Source organism: Tinamus guttatus, unplaced genomic scaffold (genome assembly GCF_059628265.1).
Source record: "Tinamus guttatus ecotype Peru unplaced genomic scaffold, ASM5962826v1 Tinamus_guttatus_pri_ptg000204l, whole genome shotgun sequence".
In the NCBI taxonomy this organism is placed as follows: Eukaryota; Metazoa; Chordata; class Aves; order Tinamiformes; family Tinamidae; genus Tinamus; species Tinamus guttatus.
Genome location: NW_028288738.1, coordinates 246 through 19,405, shown reverse-complemented (window position 1 = coordinate 19,405; position 19,160 = coordinate 246). Strand labels below are relative to the sequence as shown.

The following is a 19,160-nucleotide window of genomic DNA, read 5'->3' as shown; positions in this document are numbered from 1 at the left end:
GGCCCAGGCGTCCGGGTCCCCCCCAAGGCCCCGTTGACCCCCCCCCCCCCGCCCCCCAGGACGGGCGGCTGCTCAAGGAGGGGGCCCAGGCGTCCGAGGGGGCCCTGGTGACGCGGGAGCTGCTGCTCACGGTGGCCCCCCAGTGACAACGGGGCCACCTACCGCTGCGAGGCCACCGGGGCCACCGCCGGGGCCACCGCGCCGGGCGCCAGCACCCGCCTGCGCGTCCTGTGTGAGACCCCGGGGACAGCGGGGAGGGGAGGTGACAATGGCCCTGGGGTGACACCGGGTGACAGCGCCGGACATGGGGTGACGGCGGCCACGGGGTGACATGGGGTGACAGTGTTAGACATGGGGTGACAGCGGCCGTGGGTCACTGCATGGGGTGACAATGGCCATGGGGTGACAATGCCACAGGGTGACACCGGGTGACAGCGCCGGACATGGGGTGACGGCGGCCACGGGGTGACAATGCCCACGGGGTGACACTGGGTGACAGCGTTGGACATGGGGTGATGGCAGCCACAGGGTGACATTGGGTGATGGCGGCCATGGGTCACTGCATGGGGTGGAGGTGGCCCTGGGTTGACAGTGGCCACAGGGTGACACTGGGTGACAGCGTCAGACATGGGGTGACGGTCGTGGGGTGACATTGGGTGACGGTGTCAGACATGGGGTGACAGCGGCTGTGGGTCACTGCATGGGGCGATGGTGGCCCTGGGGTGACAGCGGCCATGGGGTGACAATGGCCACAGGGTGACACCAGGTGACAGTGTCAGACATGGGGTGACAATAACCATGGGGTGACATTGGGTGACAGTGTCAGACATGGGGTGACAGCGGCCATGGGTCACTGCGTGGGGTGGAGGTGGCCCTGGGGTGACAGTGGCCACAGGGTGACACTGGGTGACGGCGGCGGACATGGGGTGACGGCGGCCGTGGGTCACTGCATGGGGTGACAATGGCCATGGGGTGACAATGCCACAGGGTGACACCAGGTGACAGTGTCAGACATGGGGTGACAGCGGCCATGGGGTGACACTGGGTGACAGCGTCAGACATGGGGTGACACTGGGTGACCCTGTCCGTGGGTTCTGCCATGGGGTGACACTGGGTGCCGAGGGGTGGCCGCAGTGGTCGCGGTGACGCCGTGGTGACATCACGGTGACGTGGTGGTTGCGGTGACTCCACGGTGGTCGCGGTGACGTCACGGTGACTTCGCGGTGACGCCGCGGTGGTCGCGGTGACGTCACACGCTGATGTCGCGGTGACGCTGCGGTGACGTGGTGGCCGTGGTGACGTGGTAGTCGCGGGTGATGTCACACTGACATCGCGGTGGTCGTGGTGACGCCGCGGTGACATCGCGGTGACGTCACGCTGGCATCAGGGTGACGTCGCGGTGACGTCATGGTGACGTTGCGGTGGTTGCGGTGACACCGCAGTGATGTCACGCTGACGTCGTGGTGGCGTGGGTGACATCACGGTGACATGGTGGTTGCGGTGACGCCGTGGTGGTCGCAGTGACATCGCGGTGATGTCACGGTGGTTGCGGTGACGTCGCGGTGACATCACGCTGACGTCACGGTGACGTCACGGTGACGTCACCCCCCCGCAGTCCCCCCCCACGCCGTCACCATCACCGCCGTCCCCCGCGAGCCCCGGCGGGGACAGTCCCTGGTCCTGACCTGCGCGGCCGCCAGCGCCAACCCCCAACCGCAGCTCACGTGGCACCAGGAGGGACACCCGTGGGTGACACCGCGACCCACCCGGGTGTCCCCAATGTCCCCCCGTGTCCCCGGGACCCTCCATGTCTCCATGACCCTCCATGTCTGCAGTGTCCCCCCATGTCCCCATATCCCTCCATGTCCCTCTGTGTCCCTCCATGTCCCCCATGTCCCTGTGTCCCCATGTCCCCTATCCCTCCATGTCCCCCATGTCCCACTGTGTCCCCGGGTCCCCATATCCCTCCATGTCCCCAATGTCCCTCCGTGTCCCCCCATGTCCCCATGTTCCCCCATGTCTCCCTGTGTCCCCATGACCCTCCATGTCCCCATGTCATCCCATGTCCCCGATGTCCCTCCATGTCACCCTGTGTCCCCATGTCCTTCCATGTCCCCATATCCCCATGTCCCTTTGTCCCCCATGTCCCCCCTGTCCCCAATGTCCCCCCGTGTCCCCATGCCCCTCCATGTCCCCGTGTCCCCCATGTCCACAATGTCCCCCCATTTCCCTGTGTCCCCCCATTTCCCCCCATGTCCCCAATGTCCCCCTGTGTCCCCATATCCCTCTGTGTCCCCCTGTGTCCCCAATGTCCCCCTGTCCCTCCATGTCCCCCCATGTCCCCAATGTCCCCCCATGTCCCCCTGTGTCCCCATGTCCTTCCATGTCCCCATATCCCCATGTCCCTGTGTCCCCATGTCCCCTATCCCTCCATGTCCCCCCATGTCCATCCATGTCCCCATGTCCCACAATGTCCCCCCATGTCCCCATGTCCCACAATGTCACCCCGTGTCCCCAGTGTCCCCCATGTCCCCCTGTATCCCCCTATGTCCCTCCATGTCCCCATGCCCCCCATGTCCCCCCGTGTCCCCATGTCCCCAATGTCCCCCCATGTCCCCAATGTCCCCCCATGTCCCCCCATGTCCCCAATGTCCCCCCAGGCTGCAGGGCCAGCCGCTCCCCGCCGTCCCGGGGACTTTGGTGGCACCGTGGTGGCCTCGCGGTTGTCCCTGCGCCCGGGCCGGGACGAGCAGGGGCAGCAGGTGACGTGTGAGGCCACCAGCGCCACCCTCGGTGTCACCGTCAGCGCCGGCCACCGCCTGGTCCTGCGGCGTGAGCGGGGACAGGGGGACAGGGGACACCCGGGGGACAATGGGGACACCCAGGGGACAATGGGGACACGGGGACACGGAGGGGACACGGGACAATGGGGACAATGGGGACACACGGGACATGGGGACAGGGAGGGGACACGGGGGACTGGGGACAATGGGGACACTGGGGGGACACAGGGGACACCGAGGGGACAATGGGGACATGGAGGGGACACGGAGGGGACATGGGGGACAATGGGGACACGGGGACACTGGGGGACACGGGGACACGGAGGGGACACGGGAGAGTGGGGACAATGGGGACACGGAGGGGACACAGGGACACGGAGGGGACACAGGGACATGGAGGGGACACATGGGACTGGGGACAATGGGGATACTGAGGGGACACGAGTCACTGGGGGGGACTGGGGACAATGAGGGGACACAGGGACAATGGGGACACTGGGGGACATGGGGACATGGAGGGGACATGGAGGACTGGGGACAATGGGGACATGGAGGGGACACGGGTCACCGGGGGGACTGGGGACAATGGGGGACTGGGGACAATGGGGACACGGAGGGGACACGGGGACACGAAGGGGATACAGGGGACTGGGGACAATGGGGACACAGAGGGGACATGGGGACACGGAGGGGACATGGACTGGGGACAATGGGGACACAGGGGACACAGGGACACGGAGGGGACATGGGGACACGGAGGGGACACGGGGGACTCAGGACAATGGGGACACCGAGGGGACATGGAGGGGACATGGGGGACTGGGGACAATGGGGACACTGGGGGGACACAGGGGACACCGAGGGGACAATGGGGACACGGGGACACGGAGGGGACATGGGGGACTGGGGACAATGGGGACACAGAGGGGACGGAGGGACACGGAGGGGACACAGGGGACCGGGGACAATGAGGACATGGAGGGGACATGGGGGACTGGGGACAATGGGGACAGTGGGGGGACACAGGGACAATGGGGACACTGGGGGGAGATGGGGACATTGGGGACACTGGGGGATATTGGGGGACATTGGGGACACTGGGGGGGCACTGGGGACATTGGGAGATGGTGGGAGGGCACTTGGGGACATTGGGGACAGTGGGGGATATTGGGGGACACTGTGGGACATAGGGGACACTGGAGGGGACATGGGTCACGGGGGGGACTGGGGGGACACAGGGACAATGGGGACACTGCGGGACATAGGGGACACTGGGGCGGATACAGGTTACTGGGGGGCTGGGGACACTGGGGGGACACAGGGACAATGGGGACACAGGGGGACACGGGTCACTCGGGACAATGGGGGACACTGGGGGACATTGGGGACTTTGGGGGACATTGGGAGATGGTGGGAGGGGACTTGGGGACGTTGGGGACACTGGGGGACATTGGGGGATATTGGGGGACACTGGGGACTTTGGGGACACTGGGAGGGCACTGGGGGACACTGGGGATGTTGGGGGACACTGGGGACATTGGGGACACTGGGGGGGCACTGGGGACATTGGGAGATGGTGGGAGGGCACTTGGGGACATTGGGGGCACTGAGGGACATTGGGGGCACTGGGAGGGCACTGGGGGACAGTGGGGATGTTGGGGGACACTGGGGGACATTGGGGGACACTGGGGACTTTGGGGACACTGGGAGGGCACTGGGGGACACTGGGGATGTTGGGGGACACTGGGGGACATTGGGGGACACTGGGGACTTTGGGGACACTGGGAGGGCACTGGGGGACACTGGGGATGTTGGGGGACACTGGGGGACATTGGGGGACACTGGGGACTTTGGGGACACTGGGAGGGCACTGGGGGACACTGGGGATGTTGGGGGACATTGGAGGACATTGGGGGACATAGGGGACATTGGGGGGCGCTGGTGGGGCCGCGTGGCCCCGCCCCCGCTCACGCCCCGCCCCCGCTCACGCCCCGCCCCCCAGACCCGCCCGAGTTCCCGGATGGCCCCGCCCGGGTGGAGGCCCTCGAGGGGGGCGGGGCTTGGCTGCCGCTGGGCGTGGCCGCCGCCCCCCCCGTGCGGGGCTGCGAGTGGAGCCGGGAGGGGCGGCCCCTGCGGCCCGGTGAGGGGGGGGGACGGGGGGGGACATGGGGGACATGGGGGGGACATTGGGGACAAGGGGGGGACAGGGGGACATTGGGGGACGGGGGGGACATGGGGGGGACATTGGGGACATGGGGGGGACAGGGGGACAAGGGGGGACATGGGGGACAGGAAGGGATGGGGGACATTGGGGACATGGGGGGGACAGGGGGGACATTGGGGACAAGGGGACATTGGGGACATGGGGGGACAGGGGGGACATGGGGACATTGGGGACATGGGGGGACATAGAGGGACATGGGGGGACCTGGGGGACATGGGGGGACATGGAGGGACATAGGGGGATATGGGGGGGCATGGGGGGACACTGGGGACATGGGGGACATGGGGGGACATGGGGACATGGGGGGGACATGGGGACATGGGGGATGGGGGGACGGGGGGGACAGGGAGGGATGGGGGACATTGGGGACATTGGGGACATGGGGGGGACATGGGGACATCAGAGACGGGGGGACAAAGGGGGGGACATGGGGACTTGGGGGACGGGGAGGGACATCGGGGACATTGGGGACATGGGGGGGACAGGGGGGGACATGGAGGGGACATTGGAGATGGGGGGACAGGGAGGGATGGGGGGGCATTGGGGATATTGGGGGGATATGGGGGGACATTGGGGACGGGGGGGACGGGGAGGACGGAGGGGACGGGGGGACAATGGGGGACAAGAGGGGACATTGGGGACGGGGAGAGAGGGGACAAGGGGGGACATTGGGGATGGGGGGGCATTGCGGATATTGGGGGGACATGGGGGGACATTGGGGACAAGGGGGGACATCGGGGAAGGGGGGGACATCAGGGACGGGGGGACATTGGGGACGGGGGGACATGGGGTAACACTGAGGATAGGGGGGCATTGGGGGGACAGTAGGGACATGAGGGACATTGGGGACAGGGGGGCATGGGGGACATGGAGACAGGAGGGCATGGGGGTGATTGGGGACATTGGGGACAGGAGGGCATGGAGAACATTGGGGACATTGGGGCCATGGGGGGACATTGGGGACACAGGGGGCGGCCCCTGACCCCATGTCCCCCCCCCCAGAGGGGTCCCCCCGTCACCACGTGGCCGCGGGGGGGGCGCTGGCCATCGCCAACGTGACGCGGGGGGACGCGGGCGCCTACGCGGTGCGGTGCCACAACAGCGAGGGGACGGCCAGCGCGCGGCGCCTGCTCCTCGTGCACTGTGAGCGCCCCATGGCGACCCATAGCGACCCATAGAGACCCATAGCGACCCATAGACCCCATAGACCCCCAGAGCACCCAATGCCTACGCGGTGCGGTGCCACAACAGCGAGGGGACGGCGAGCGCGCGGCGCCTGCTCCTCGTGCACTGTGAGCGCCCCATAGAGCCCCATAGCGACCCATGGCGACCCATAGCGACCTATAGACCCCATGGTGACCCATAGACCCCATAGGGACCCATAGACCCCCATAGACCCCATAGACCCCATAGACCCCCATAGCACCCAATGCCTACGTGGTGCGGTGCCACAACAGCGAGGGGACGGCGAGCGCGCGGCGCCTGCTGCTCGTGCACTGTGAGCGCCCCATGGAGACCCATAGCGACCCATAGAGACCCATAGCGACCCATAGACCCCATAGACCCCATAGACCCCCATGGCACCCAATGCCTATGCGGTGCGGTGCCACAACAGCGAGGGGACGGCCAGCGCGCGGCGCCTGCTGCTGGTGCACTGTGAGCGCCCCATGGAGACCCATAGCGACCTATAGCGACCCATGGTGACCCATAGCGACCCATAGCGACCCATAGCGACCCATAGACCCCATAGCACCCAATGACCCCATAGCACCCAATGCCTACGCAGTGCGGTGCCACAACAGCGAGGGGACGGCCAGCGCGCGGCGCCTGCTGCTGGTGCACTGTGAGTGCCCCACGGCGACCCATAGCGACCCATAGCGACCCATAGCGACCCATGGCGACCCATAGCGACCCATAGACCCCATAGACCCCATAGACCCCCATAGCACCCAATGCCTACGCGGTGCGGTGCCACAACAGCGAGGGGACGGCCAGCGCGCGGCGCCTGCTCCTCGTGCACTGTGAGCGCCCCATGGCGACCCATAGCGACCTATAGCGACCCATGGCGACCCATAGACCCCATAGACCCCATAGACCCCATAGACCCCCAGAGCACCCAATGCCTACACGGTGCGGTGCCACAACAGCGAGGGGACGGCCAGCGCGCGGCGCCTGCTGCTGGTGCACTGTGAGCGCCCCATGGCGACCCATAGCGGCCTATAGCGACCCATAGACCCCATAGACCCCATAGACCCCATAGACCCCCATAGCACCCAATGCCTACGCGGTGCGGTGCCACAACAGCGAGGGGACGGCCAGCGCGCGGCGCCTGCTCCTCGTGCACTGTGAGCGCCCCATGGCGACCCATAGTGACCCATAGCGACCCATGGCGACCCATAGAACCCTATAGGGCCCCATAGCGTCCTATAGAGCCCCATAACACCCTATAGCGCCCCACGGCACCCCATAGAACCCTATGGCACCCAACAACCCCCATGGCACCCAGTGGCACCCATAGCACCCAGGGGCACCCACAGCACCCAGTGGCACCCAGTGATCCCTGTAGACCCCCTATAGCACCCAATGATCCCCATAGTACCCTATGGCACCCATAGCACCCAATAGCACCCAATGGGACCCAATGGCACCCAACGGCACCCAATGACCCCCATAGCACCCCACGACCCCCATAGCACCCAATGGTACCCAATGGCACCCAATGACCCCCATAGCACCCAATGGCACCCAATGGCACCCAATGACCCCCATAGACCCCCTTGAGCACCCAATGACCCCCCATAGCACCCAATGGCACCCAACGACCCCCATAGCACCCAACGACCCCTAGAGCACCCAATGACCCCCATAGCACCCCATAGCACCCAACGGCACCCAATGGCACCCAATGACCCCCATAGACCCGCCAGAGCACCCAATGACCCCATAGCACCCAATGGCACCCAATGACCCCCATAGACCCCCTAGAGCACCCAATGAACCCCATAGCACCCAACGGCACCCAATGGCACCCAATGGCACCCAATGAACCCCATAGCACCCAATGGCACCCAATGACCCCCATAGACCCCCTAGAGCACCCAATGAACCCCATAGCACCCAACGGCACCCAATGGCACCCAAGGGCACCCAACGACGCCCCCTTTGCAGACCCGCCGTCCATCCGGCGCCTGCCCGACCCGGTGCTGGTGGACGAGGGCGGCTCCGCGGAGCTGCTGTGCGAGGCCGACGGCAGCCCCTTCCCCCCGGGGAGCCTGAGCTGGGCACGGCTGGTGGGGACAGGGGGGGACAGGGGGACACGGGGGGACATGGGGGACATGGGGACATGGGGGGACATGGGGACATGGGGACATGGGGGGACATGGGGGGACATGGGGGACATGGGGGGACATGGGGAGAAAGGGGACACGGGAGGAACAGGGGACACGGGGGGGACATGAGGACACAGGGGGACGGGGGAACATGGGGGACAGGGGGACACGGTGACGGGGGGACACGGGACACGGAGGGGGACATGGGGGGGACATGGGGGGATGGGGGGACAGGGGACACGGGGACACGGCGGGGACATGGGGACATGGGGGGACATGGGGACAGGGGGACAGGGAGGGACAGGGGGACACGGTGACGGGGGGACACAGGGGACACGGGGGGGACATGGGGGACACAGGGGGACAGGGAACGTGGGGGGACACAGGGGGACAGGGGGACGGGGGGACATGGGGGGAACAGGGGGGACATGGGGGGGACACGGGGGGACATGGGATGTGGGGAGACATGGGGGACACAGGGACACAAGGGACATGGGGCATGGGGGGACATAGAGGACATGGGGGACATGAGGGGATGTGGGGGACACGGGGGGATATGGGGGGACATGGGGACATGGGGGGACATAGAGGACACAGGGGAACATCAAGGGGCATGGGGGGACATTGGGGACATGGGGGAACACTGGGGGTAGCTGTGGGGACAGGGAGGGACATGGAGGGACACAGGGTGACACAATCCCCCCCCCGTGTCCCCGTGTCCCCCCCCATGTCGTGTCCCCCTGTCCCTTGTGTCCCCCCCGTTTCCTGCCTGTGTTCCCCCCATGTTGTGTCCCCTGTGTCCCACCCATGTCTCTCCCATGTCCCTTGTGTCCCCCGTGTCCCCGTGTCCCCTCCATGTTGTCCCCTGCATGTCCCCCATATCCCCCGTGTCCCCCCCATGTCCCCCCTATGTTCCTCATGTCCCGTGTCCCCCATATCCCCTGTGTCCCCCTGTGTCCCCCCCATGATGTCCCCCATGTCCCCCCCATGTCCCCTGTGTCCCCCCCATGTCCCCTGTGTCCTCCATGTCCCCCCCATGTCCCCCTGTGTCCCCTCCATGATGTCCCCCATGTCCTCCCCATGTCCCCTGTGTCCCCCCCATGTCCCCCCCATGTCCCCTGTGTCCCCCCATGATGTCCCCCCCATGTCCCCTGTGTCCCCCCCATGTCCCCCCCATGTCCCCTGTGTCCCCCCCATGATGTCCCCCATGTCCCCCCCATGTCCCCTGTGTCCCCCCCATGTCCCCCCATGTCCCCTGTGTCCCCCATGTCCTCCCCATGTCCCCTGTGTCCCCCCCATGATGTCCCCTGTGTCCCCCCCATGATGTCCCCCATGTCCCCCCATGTCCCCTGTGTCCCCCCCATGTCCCCCCCCGTCCCCCTGTGTCCCCCCCATGATGTCCCCCATGTCCCCCCCATGTCCCCTGTGTCCCCCATGTCCTCCCCATGTCCCCTGTGTCCCCATGATGTCCCCCATGTCCCCCCCATGTCCCCCTGTGTCCCCCCCATGTCCCCCCCATGTCCCCCCATGTCCCCTGTGTCCCCCATGTCCCCCCATGTCCCCGTGTCCCCCCCATGTCCCCCCCATGATGTCCCCCATGTCCCCCCCATGTCCCCTGTGTCCCCCATGTCCTCCCCATGTCCCCTGTGTCCCCCCCATGATGTCCCCCATGACCCCCCCATGATGTCCCCCATGTCCCCTCCATGTCCCCTGTGTCCTCCCTGTCCTCCCCATGTCCCCCCATGTCTCCCCCCCATGTCCCCCATGTCCCCCCCATGTCCTCCCCATGTCCCCCCATGTCCTCCCCATGTCCCCTGTGTCCCCCTGATATCCCCCTCCATGTCCCCCCATGTCCCCCATGTCCTCCCCCCATGTCCCCCCCCCGCAGGCCGACGCGTCCCCCGGCCCCGGCCCGGGGGGGCTCCCGGGGGGGCTCCACCCCGCCGGGGGGGGCCGGCTCGGGCTCCTGCGGGTGCCGGGGGCCCGGCGGGAGCTGGGGGGGGCCCTACGAGTGTCGGGTGGACACGGGCGTCCCCCCCCCGGCCAGGGCCACCGTGCGGCTGGTCGTGCGCTGTGAGCGGGGGGGGGCGATGGGGGGGGGGGGGACGATGGGGGGGGGGACACCCGGGGGGGGGGGGGGGACCCGATGGGGGGGGATCCGGGGGGGGGGACCCAATGGGGGGGGGGACCCGACGGGGGGAGGGACACGATGGGGGGGGGGGACAATGTGGGGGAGGGGAGGGACCCGATGGGGGGGGGACCCGATGGAGGGAGGACACGATGGGGGGGGGACCCGATGTGGGGGGGACACCCAATGAGGGGGGACACCCGGGGGGGGGGACCCAATGAGGGGGGGACCCGACGGGGGGGGGGACACGATGGGGGGGGGGGGACACGACAGAGGGGGCCCCAAGGGGGGGGGGACCCGATGGGGGAGGGGACCCGGGGGGGGGCGGGACACGATGGGGGGGGGGGGGACCCGGGGGGGGACCCAATGGGGGGGACGCGACGGGGAGAGCCAATGGGGGGGACACCCGATGGGGGGGACCCAATGTGGGGGGAACCCGGGGGGGGGACCCAATGGGGGGGACACCTGACGGGGGGACATCCAATGGGGGGGACACCCGATGGGGGGGGAGCCAATGGGGGGGATGCGACGGGGGGGGACCCGATGGGGGAGGGACCCAATGGGGGGGGGACCCGGGAGGGGGGGACACCCAATGCGGGGGGACCCAGGGGGAGGAACCCAATGCAGGGGGGGACCCAATGTGAGGGGACACCCAATCTGGGGGGAAACCCGACGGGGGGACACCGGAGAGGGGAGACCCCCCCCCCCTTGGGATAGGGGGACCCGACGGGGGGGACACCCAATGTGGGGGGGACCCGGGGGGGGACACTCAATGTGGGGGGGGACCCAATATGGGGACACCCAACAGGGGGGCACCCAATGAGGGGGAGGACCCGGGGGGGGGACACCCAATGTGGGGGACCCAATGGGGGGACACCCAGTGTGGGGGGGATCCAACAGGGGGGGACACAACGGGGGGGGGACCCAATGTGGGGGGAACCCAGGAGGGGACACTCAATGTGGGGGAGGACCCAATGGGGGGACACCCAATGGGGGGACACCCAGTGTGGGGGACGGGGATCCGACAGGGGGGGGACCCAACGGGGGGGGGACCCAATGCGGGGGGGGGGACCCGGTGGGGGGGGACACCGGGGAGGGGACCCCCCCTGTTTGGGACAGGGGGGACAAGGGGTGACGCTCCAGGGCGGGGGGGGGGCCACGGGGGGTGGGAACACGGGGGGGGGGACACGATGGGGGGACACGGGGGGGGGGGACACGGGGGGGGGGACACGGGGGGGGGGAGACAGGGGGGGACACGGGGGGGGGGGACACGGAGGGGGGGACACGGAGGGGGGGACACGGAGGGGGGGGACACGGGGGGGGTCCTGACTGACGGCCCCGCCCCCCCGCAGACGCCCCCGAGATGGATCCGGATCCGGATCGGGATCCGGAGCCGGTTCCGGTGCCGGCCGGGGCGGACGCGGCCGCCCTGCGGTGCCGGGCGCAGGGGGTGCCGGGGGTGACGCTGCGGTGGGAGCGCGACGGGCGCCCGCTGGGCACGGGGGACGGCAGGTGACAACGGGGGGGACGGGGGGGACGGGGGGCAACGGGGGGCAGTGAGACCCAATGAGACCCAACTGGGGGCAACCAGACACAATGAGACCCAATGAGACCCAATGGGGGGCAACGAGACCCAACTGGGGGCAACCAGACCCAACTAGGGCCAACCAGACCCAATGGGACCCAATGAGACCCAACCGGGGCCAACCAGACCCAATGGGACCCAACTGGGGGCAACGAGACCCAATGAGACCCAACTGGGGGCAACGAGACCCAACTGGGGGCAACGAGACCCAATGAGACCCAACTGCAGCCAACCAGACCCAACTGGGGGCAACCAGACCCAATGAGACCAAACTGGGGCCAACCAGACCCAATGAGACCCAACGAGACCCAACTGGGGCCAACCAGGCCCAACTGGGGGCAACCAGACCCAACGAGACCCAACTGGGGCCAACCAGACCCAATAGACTCAACTGGGGGCAACCAGACCAATGGGACCCAATGAGACCCAACTGGGGCCAACCAGACACAATGAGACCCAACTGGGGTCAACGAGACTCAACTGGGGCCACGAGACCAATGAGACCCAACTGGGGCCAACCAGACACAATGGGACCCAATGAGACCCAACTGGGGCCAACCAGACCCAATGAGACCAAACTGGGGGCAACGAGACTCAACTGGGGGCAACCAGACCCAATGGGACCCCAATGAGACCCAACTGGGGCCAACCAGACCCAATGAGACCCAACTGGGGTCAACGAGACTCAACTGGGGCCAACGAGACCCAATGAGACCCAACTGGGGCCAACCAGACCCAATGAGACCCAACTGGGGTCAACGAGACTCAACTGGGGGCAACCAGACCCAATGGGACCCAATGAGACCCAACTGGGGCCAACCAGACCCAATGAGACCAAACTGGGGTCACCCAGATCACACTAGGGCCAACCAGACCCAATGAGACCAAACTGGGGCCAGTTGGGGCCAACCAGACCCAATGAGACCCAATGAGACCCAACTGCAACCAACCAGACACAATGAGACCAAACTGGGGGCAATGAGACACAATGAGACCAAACTGGGGCAACCAGACCCAATGAGACCCCAACTGGAACCAACCAGACCCAACTGGGGCCAACCAGACCCAATGAGACCCAACTGGGGCCAGCTGGGGCCAACCAGACACAATGGGACCCAATGAGACCCAACTGCAGCCAACCAGACTCAATAAGACCAAACTGGGGCCAGTTGGGGCCAACCAGACCCAATGGGACCCAATGAGACCCAACTGGGGCCAACCAGACACAATGAGACCAAATGAGACACAACTAGGGGCAACGAGACTCAACTGGGGGCAACCAGGCCCAATGAGACCCAACTGGGGCCAGCTGGGGCCAACCAGACCCAATGAGACCCAACTGGGGTCAACCAGGCCCAACTGGGTCCAACCAGACCCAATGAGACCCAGCTGGAGCCAACTGGGGTCAACAAGACCGAACTGGGGCCAACCAGACCACGCTAGGGCCAATTAGAGCCAGTGAGACCCAACTGGGGCCAAACAAGACCCAAATGGCCCAACCAGACACACTAGGGCCAACTAGACCCAATGAGACCCAACAGGGCCCAACCAGATCCAAATAGAGCTAACCAGAGCCAATGAGACCCAACTGGGGCCAACAAGACCCAAATAGAGCCAACTAGACCCCACAAGACCCACCTGGGGCCAGCTGGAGTCAACGAGACCCAACCGGGGCCAACGAGACCCAACGGGGCCCAACCAGACCACACTAGGGCCAACCAGACCAATGAGACCCAACTGGGGCCAGTTGGGTCAACGAGACCCAACTGGGCCCAACCAGACCCAATGAGACCCAACTGGGGGCCAACAAGACCCACCCAGAGCCAACTAGACCAGTGAGACCCAACTGGGGCCAGTTGGGGTCAACAAGACCAAACTGGGGCCAACCAGATTTAACTGGAGCCAAACAGACCAACTGGGGTCAATGAGATCCAACCGGACACAGTTGGGTCCAACCAGATCCAACTGGGCCAAGCAGACCCAACTGGGGTCAAACAGACCCAATGAGACCCAATTGGGGCCAACAGACCCAACCAGACCCAACTGGGCCAGTCAGACCCAACTGGGGCCAACAGACCCAAACCAGACCCAACTGGGGTCAGTCAGACCCAATGAGACCCAACCGGGGCCACCAGACCCAACTGGGGTCAATGAGACCCAACGGGGGCCAATTGGGCCCAATCAGACGCAACTGGGTCCAACCAGACCCAATTGGGGCCAACCAGACGTGACTGGGTCCAACCAGACCCAACTGCGGTCAATGAGACCCAACAGACCAAACTGGGGCTAGTTGGGGCCCACCAGATGCATTTGGGTCCAACCAGACCCAACTGGGTCCAACAGACCCAACCAGACCCAACTGGGTCCAACAGACCCAACGAGACCCAACTGGGGTCAGTTGGGGTCAACGAGACCCAACCGGGCCCAACCAGACCCAACGAGACCCAACTGGGGCCAACCAGACCCAACTGGGGCCAACCAGACCCAATGAGACCCAACTAGAGCCAACCAGGCCCAACTGGGGCCAACCAGACCCAATGAGACCCAACTAGAGCCAACCAGGCCCAACTGGGGGCCAGCTAGACCCAATGAGACCCAACTGGGGCCAACCAGGGCCAACTGGGGCCAGCTAGACCCAATGAGACCCAACTGGGTCCAACCAGACCCAACTGGGGCCAACAGACCCAACCAGACCCAACTGAGGCCAACCAGACCCAACTGGGTCCAACAGAGCCAACGAGACCCAACTGGGGTCAGTTGGGGTCAACGAGACCCAACCGGGCCCAACCAGACCCAACGAGAACCCAACTGGGGCCAACGAGACCCAACTGGGTCCAACCAGACCCAACTGGGGCCAACAGACCCAACGAGACCCAACTGGGTCCAACCAGACCCAACTGGGGCCAACAGACCCAACAGACCCAACTGGGGCCAACCAGACCCAACTGGGGCCAACAGACCCCAACGAGACCCAACTGGGTCCAACCACCCAGATCCCCTGGGGCCTTGGTGACACCCAGCAGCCACCCGGGGCCGAACCCGGCCAGGTCCCCAGGCCCAAAGCGACCTGGTCCAACCCAGGCCATGGTGGGAGGAGCTTGGAGCCCCAAAATCCCCGTGTTTGGCCCAATGCCCCGCAGGTACCGGGAGCAGCAGTGGCGCGAGGGGCCCTGGACCCGCAGCCTCCTCACGGTGGCCAACGTGAGCCTGGAACGGGCCCGGAACCGGAACCGGAACCGGACCCTGGGCCCCTTCGTGTGCGTCGCCCACAACCCCCTGGGCTCGGCCCGGCGCCGCCTCCTGCTGCAGCTGGAGGGTGACGGGGGCGGGGCCTCGGGGAGGGGGCGGGGCCTCGGGGAGGGGCAGGGCCTCGGGGGCGGGGCCTGGGGGAGGGGACGGAGCCTGGGGGGATTGGGGGGGAGAAATGGGGGATTTGGGGGAGATTCGAGGGGATTGGGGGAGAAATGGGGAATTTGGGGATTTGAGGGTGATTTGGGGGAGAAATGGGGGGATTTGGGGTGGAATTGGGGGATTTGGGGGAGAATCAGGAGGATTCGGGGAGAAATGGGGAATTTGGGGGTGGAATTGGGGGATTTGGAGGAGAATTGGGATTGGGGGAAAAATAGGGGGGATTGGGGGATTTGGGGGGAATTGGAGAAATGGGGGGATTTGGGGTGGAATTGGAGAATTGGGATTGGGGGAGAAATGGGAATTTGGGGGTGGAATTGGTGGATCTGGGGGAGAATCGGGGGGGATTGGGGAAAAATGGGGGATTTGGGGGGAATTGGGGGAGAAATGGGAGGATTTGGGGAAGAATTGGGGGAATTGGGGGAGAATCGAGGGGATTGGGGGATTTGAGGGGGGAATTGGGGGAGAAATGGGATTTGGGGGAGAATTGGGGGATCTGGGGGAGAATCGGGGGGATTGGGGAAGAATAGGGGGGATTGGGGGATTTGGGGGGGAATTGGGGGAGAAATGGGGAATTTGGGGTTGGAATTGAGGGATCTGGGGGAGAATCGGGGGGATTGGGGGAGAAATGGGGGATTTGGGGGGGAATTGGAGGGATTGGGGGAGAAATGGGGAATTTAGGGGTGGAGTTGGGGGATGTGGGGGAGAATTGGGGGGATTGGGGGAAAAATGGGGGATTTGGGAGGAATTGGGGGAGAAATGGGAGGATTTGGGAAGAATTGGGGGAATTGGGGGATTTGGGGGAGAATCGAGGGGATTGGGGGAGAAATGGGGGGAATTGGATTTGGGGGATAATTGAGGGGAATATGGGAGAGAAATGGGGGGAATTTGGGGGAGAATTGGGGGTTTGGGGGAGGAAGGAGGCCGGGGGGGTGGGGCGGGAGCGGGGGCGGCAGGGGGCGGGGCTTGCCCTGACCCCGCCCCCAGAGCCCCCCGAGGCGCCGCGGGGGCTGCGGGTGCTGGAGGCCACGCCCACGGCCCTGAGCGTCACCTGGGGGCGGGGGCCACGACGGGGGGCTGCCCCAGAGCTTCCTGGTCAGGTGACCGCAAGCCCCGCCCCCGGAAACACCCCCTCCCCCCCGGGACCCCCCAAACCTCCAGGCGACCCCGAATCCCCCGGTGCTCCCCCGTTTCCGGTCCCCCCATGGGCATTTCCGCCCGGTGCTCCCCCATTTCCGGTCCCCCATGGGTACTTCCGCCCGGTGCTCCCCCATTTCCGGTCCCCCATGGGCACTTCCGCCCGGTGCTCCCCCCGTTTCCGGTCCCCCATGGGTACTTCCGCCCGGTGCTCCCCCGTTTCCGGTCCCCCATGGGGCTCCGCGGCCCATATCCGGGTTGTGCCTGCGCTCTTCCGGTCCCCCGTGGGGGCTGCCCTGCCACTTCCGGGCGATCTTCCGACTTCCGGTCTCTACAGGAAGTGCCTCCCCCTCATTTCCGGACTGCACATCCCCCATATCCGGTCGTCCATGCGGGTCCCACCCCATTTCCGCCCCCCTAGAGTTCCACTCTTCCGGCTTCCGAGCCGACCCCGCCCCTTCCGGTCTCGCAGCATTTCCGGTCCGGGCGCTCCCCCGCCCCCGGCCGCCATCTTGGTGCCGGCCCCGCCCGTGACGCTGGGCGGGCTCCGCCCGGCCACGCCCTATGACGTCACCGTGCGGGCGCGCAACGCTCGCGGCGACAGCCCCGCGGCCACCATTGTTGCCGTCACTTCCGGTAGGGAGGGCCGGAAGAGGAAGCGGAGGCGGAAGTGGGTGGGAAGAGGAAATCGGGAAGGGAGGGGGGGAAGCGGAACAAGGGGGGAGGGGATCGGAAGTTGTTGCGATCGGGAAGGTGTCGGAGGCGGAAAAGGGGGTGGGGGAAAGGCGGAACCCGGAAACCGACCGGAAACGGAAGCAGGAAGTGCCCGGAAGTGCCAAGAAAGAGGACTATGGGGGGCGCTGGGCGTGGCCGGAAGTGCCGCTTTAGAGGCCGGAAGTGGCAATGGTGATCGGGGGGGGCGGGGGCCCGGACGCCGGGCCCCTCTCACCCCTCCCCCCCCCCCGCAGCGGCTCTTCCGGGGGCGGAGCCTCCGCCCCCCCCCCGCCCCCCGCTCCCGTCGGCCCCCGCGGCCCCCCCCCGCCCTCGCGGGCGCCCTCGGGGGGCTCCTCCTATTGGTCAGCGCGGCGCTGGGCGGGGCCCTGTGCTGGGGGCGGGGCCGCCGCGCGGGGGGGGGCGGGGCTCCGGGCCCCCCCCAACGACTACGGAGCCGCCAAGGTGAGCGGGGGGGGGGGGGGGCGGGGCCTCGTTTGGGGGCGGGGCCTCGCTTGGGGCGGGGCCTCGCCTGGGGGGCGGGGCCTCGCCTGGGGGCGGGGCCTCATGGGCGCCCCCCCCCCCCCCAGCCGAGCTCAAGCGCCGCCGTCGCCCCCCCCCAGCGAGGAGACGCCGCCATCTTGGGACCCCCCCGCAGGTGAATATGGGCGGGGCCTCCCCATTAGCCCCGCCTCCCCGTTAGCCCCGCCCCCTCCCTCATTTTGCCCCTCCCCCCCAGGTGACCCCCACCCCTACGAGGACGTCTCGGACTGGGGGGGCTACGAGGAGGTGAGGGGGGAGGGGCCGCTTTGGGGGGAGGGGCCGGGGGGCGGGGCCCGGACGCCTGGGCTCCGCCCCCTTGACCCCCTGCCCCTCCCCCTCCTATCAGGTGCCCCCCTTGGAGCTCCCGCCCCCCCCCGTGACCCGCTGGGGGGAGCTGGTGTGAGGGGGGAGGGGCGCAATAAACCCCGCCCCCCCGTCCGCAGAGGGGAGGAGCCAAACGGAGTCACGTGTCTGAATGGGGGCGGGGCAAAAGGGCGGACACCTCCCCCCTATTCGCAGCCACTCGCTCCAGCCAATCAGCAGGGTTTATTCCAAGCCCCGCCCACCCCAAGCCCCGCCCTCCTGTTGGAGGCGGCGCCTTTAAGCCCCTCCCCCCCAATTAAGCACCTCGTTAACGAGTAACCAACCCTCCCCCCGCCCCCCTGGCGGTGTCTCCGCCCCCTCTCCTTATTTGGGGGCCGGTCAATACGATAGGGGGAGGGGTTATGCGCAAGCCACGCCCCCTCTATGCTAATAGTTGTGGGGCTCGTTTCTTAAAGGGGCAACGTCCCCTTAAAGGGGCAACTCATCCCCTTAAAGGGGCAACAGTATCTTAAAGGGGCAACGGCCCCTCTTAAAGGGGCAACGGCCCCTCTTAAAGGGGCAATGAGCCCCTTAAAGGGGCAACGACGTCTCTTAAAGGGGCAATGGCCCCTCTTAAAGGGGCAACGACCCCTCTTAAATGGGCAACGACCCCCTTAAACGGGCAACGACGTCTCTTAAAAGGGCAACGACGTCTCTTAAAGGGGCAACATTATCTTAAAGGAGCAATGATCCCTCTTAAAGGGACAATGACCCCTATTAAAGGGGCAACATCCGTTTTCCTAAATGGGTAATACCATTTTCCCTTAAAAGGGCAATGATCCTTCTTAAAGGAGCGACGTTATTTCTCTTAAAGGGCCAGCGCCCCTCTTAAAGGGGCAACATCATTTTTCATGAAGGGGCAACGCCCCTAAAGGGGGGGTGGGGGGGGGGTGCCCGGACGCCTGGGCCCCTTTGGGCCCCCCGTTTTTATGTGCCCCCCCCCCCCGGA

The 19,160-nt window shown here is 66.6% G+C and overlaps 1 protein-coding gene across 1 annotated transcript; it reads left to right on the top strand.

Annotated features, from left to right (window-relative positions):
* Window positions 1-59: 59 nt before the first annotated feature.
* Window positions 60-18,251, top strand: NPHS1 (NPHS1 adhesion molecule, nephrin; the record flags this gene model as incomplete). The annotated part of the gene is given in 16 exon segments (XM_088524124.1): window positions 60-137; window positions 139-232; window positions 1,616-1,749; window positions 2,661-2,832; window positions 4,786-4,923; window positions 6,010-6,150; window positions 8,176-8,297; window positions 10,225-10,332; window positions 10,334-10,409; window positions 11,817-11,976; window positions 15,190-15,365; window positions 16,445-16,512; window positions 16,514-16,557; window positions 17,067-17,230; window positions 18,045-18,094; window positions 18,195-18,251. Coding segments are annotated over 16 exon segments (1,782 nt in total), but the record flags the coding sequence as incomplete, so codon positions are not given.
* Window positions 18,252-19,160: the final 909 nt, after the last annotated feature.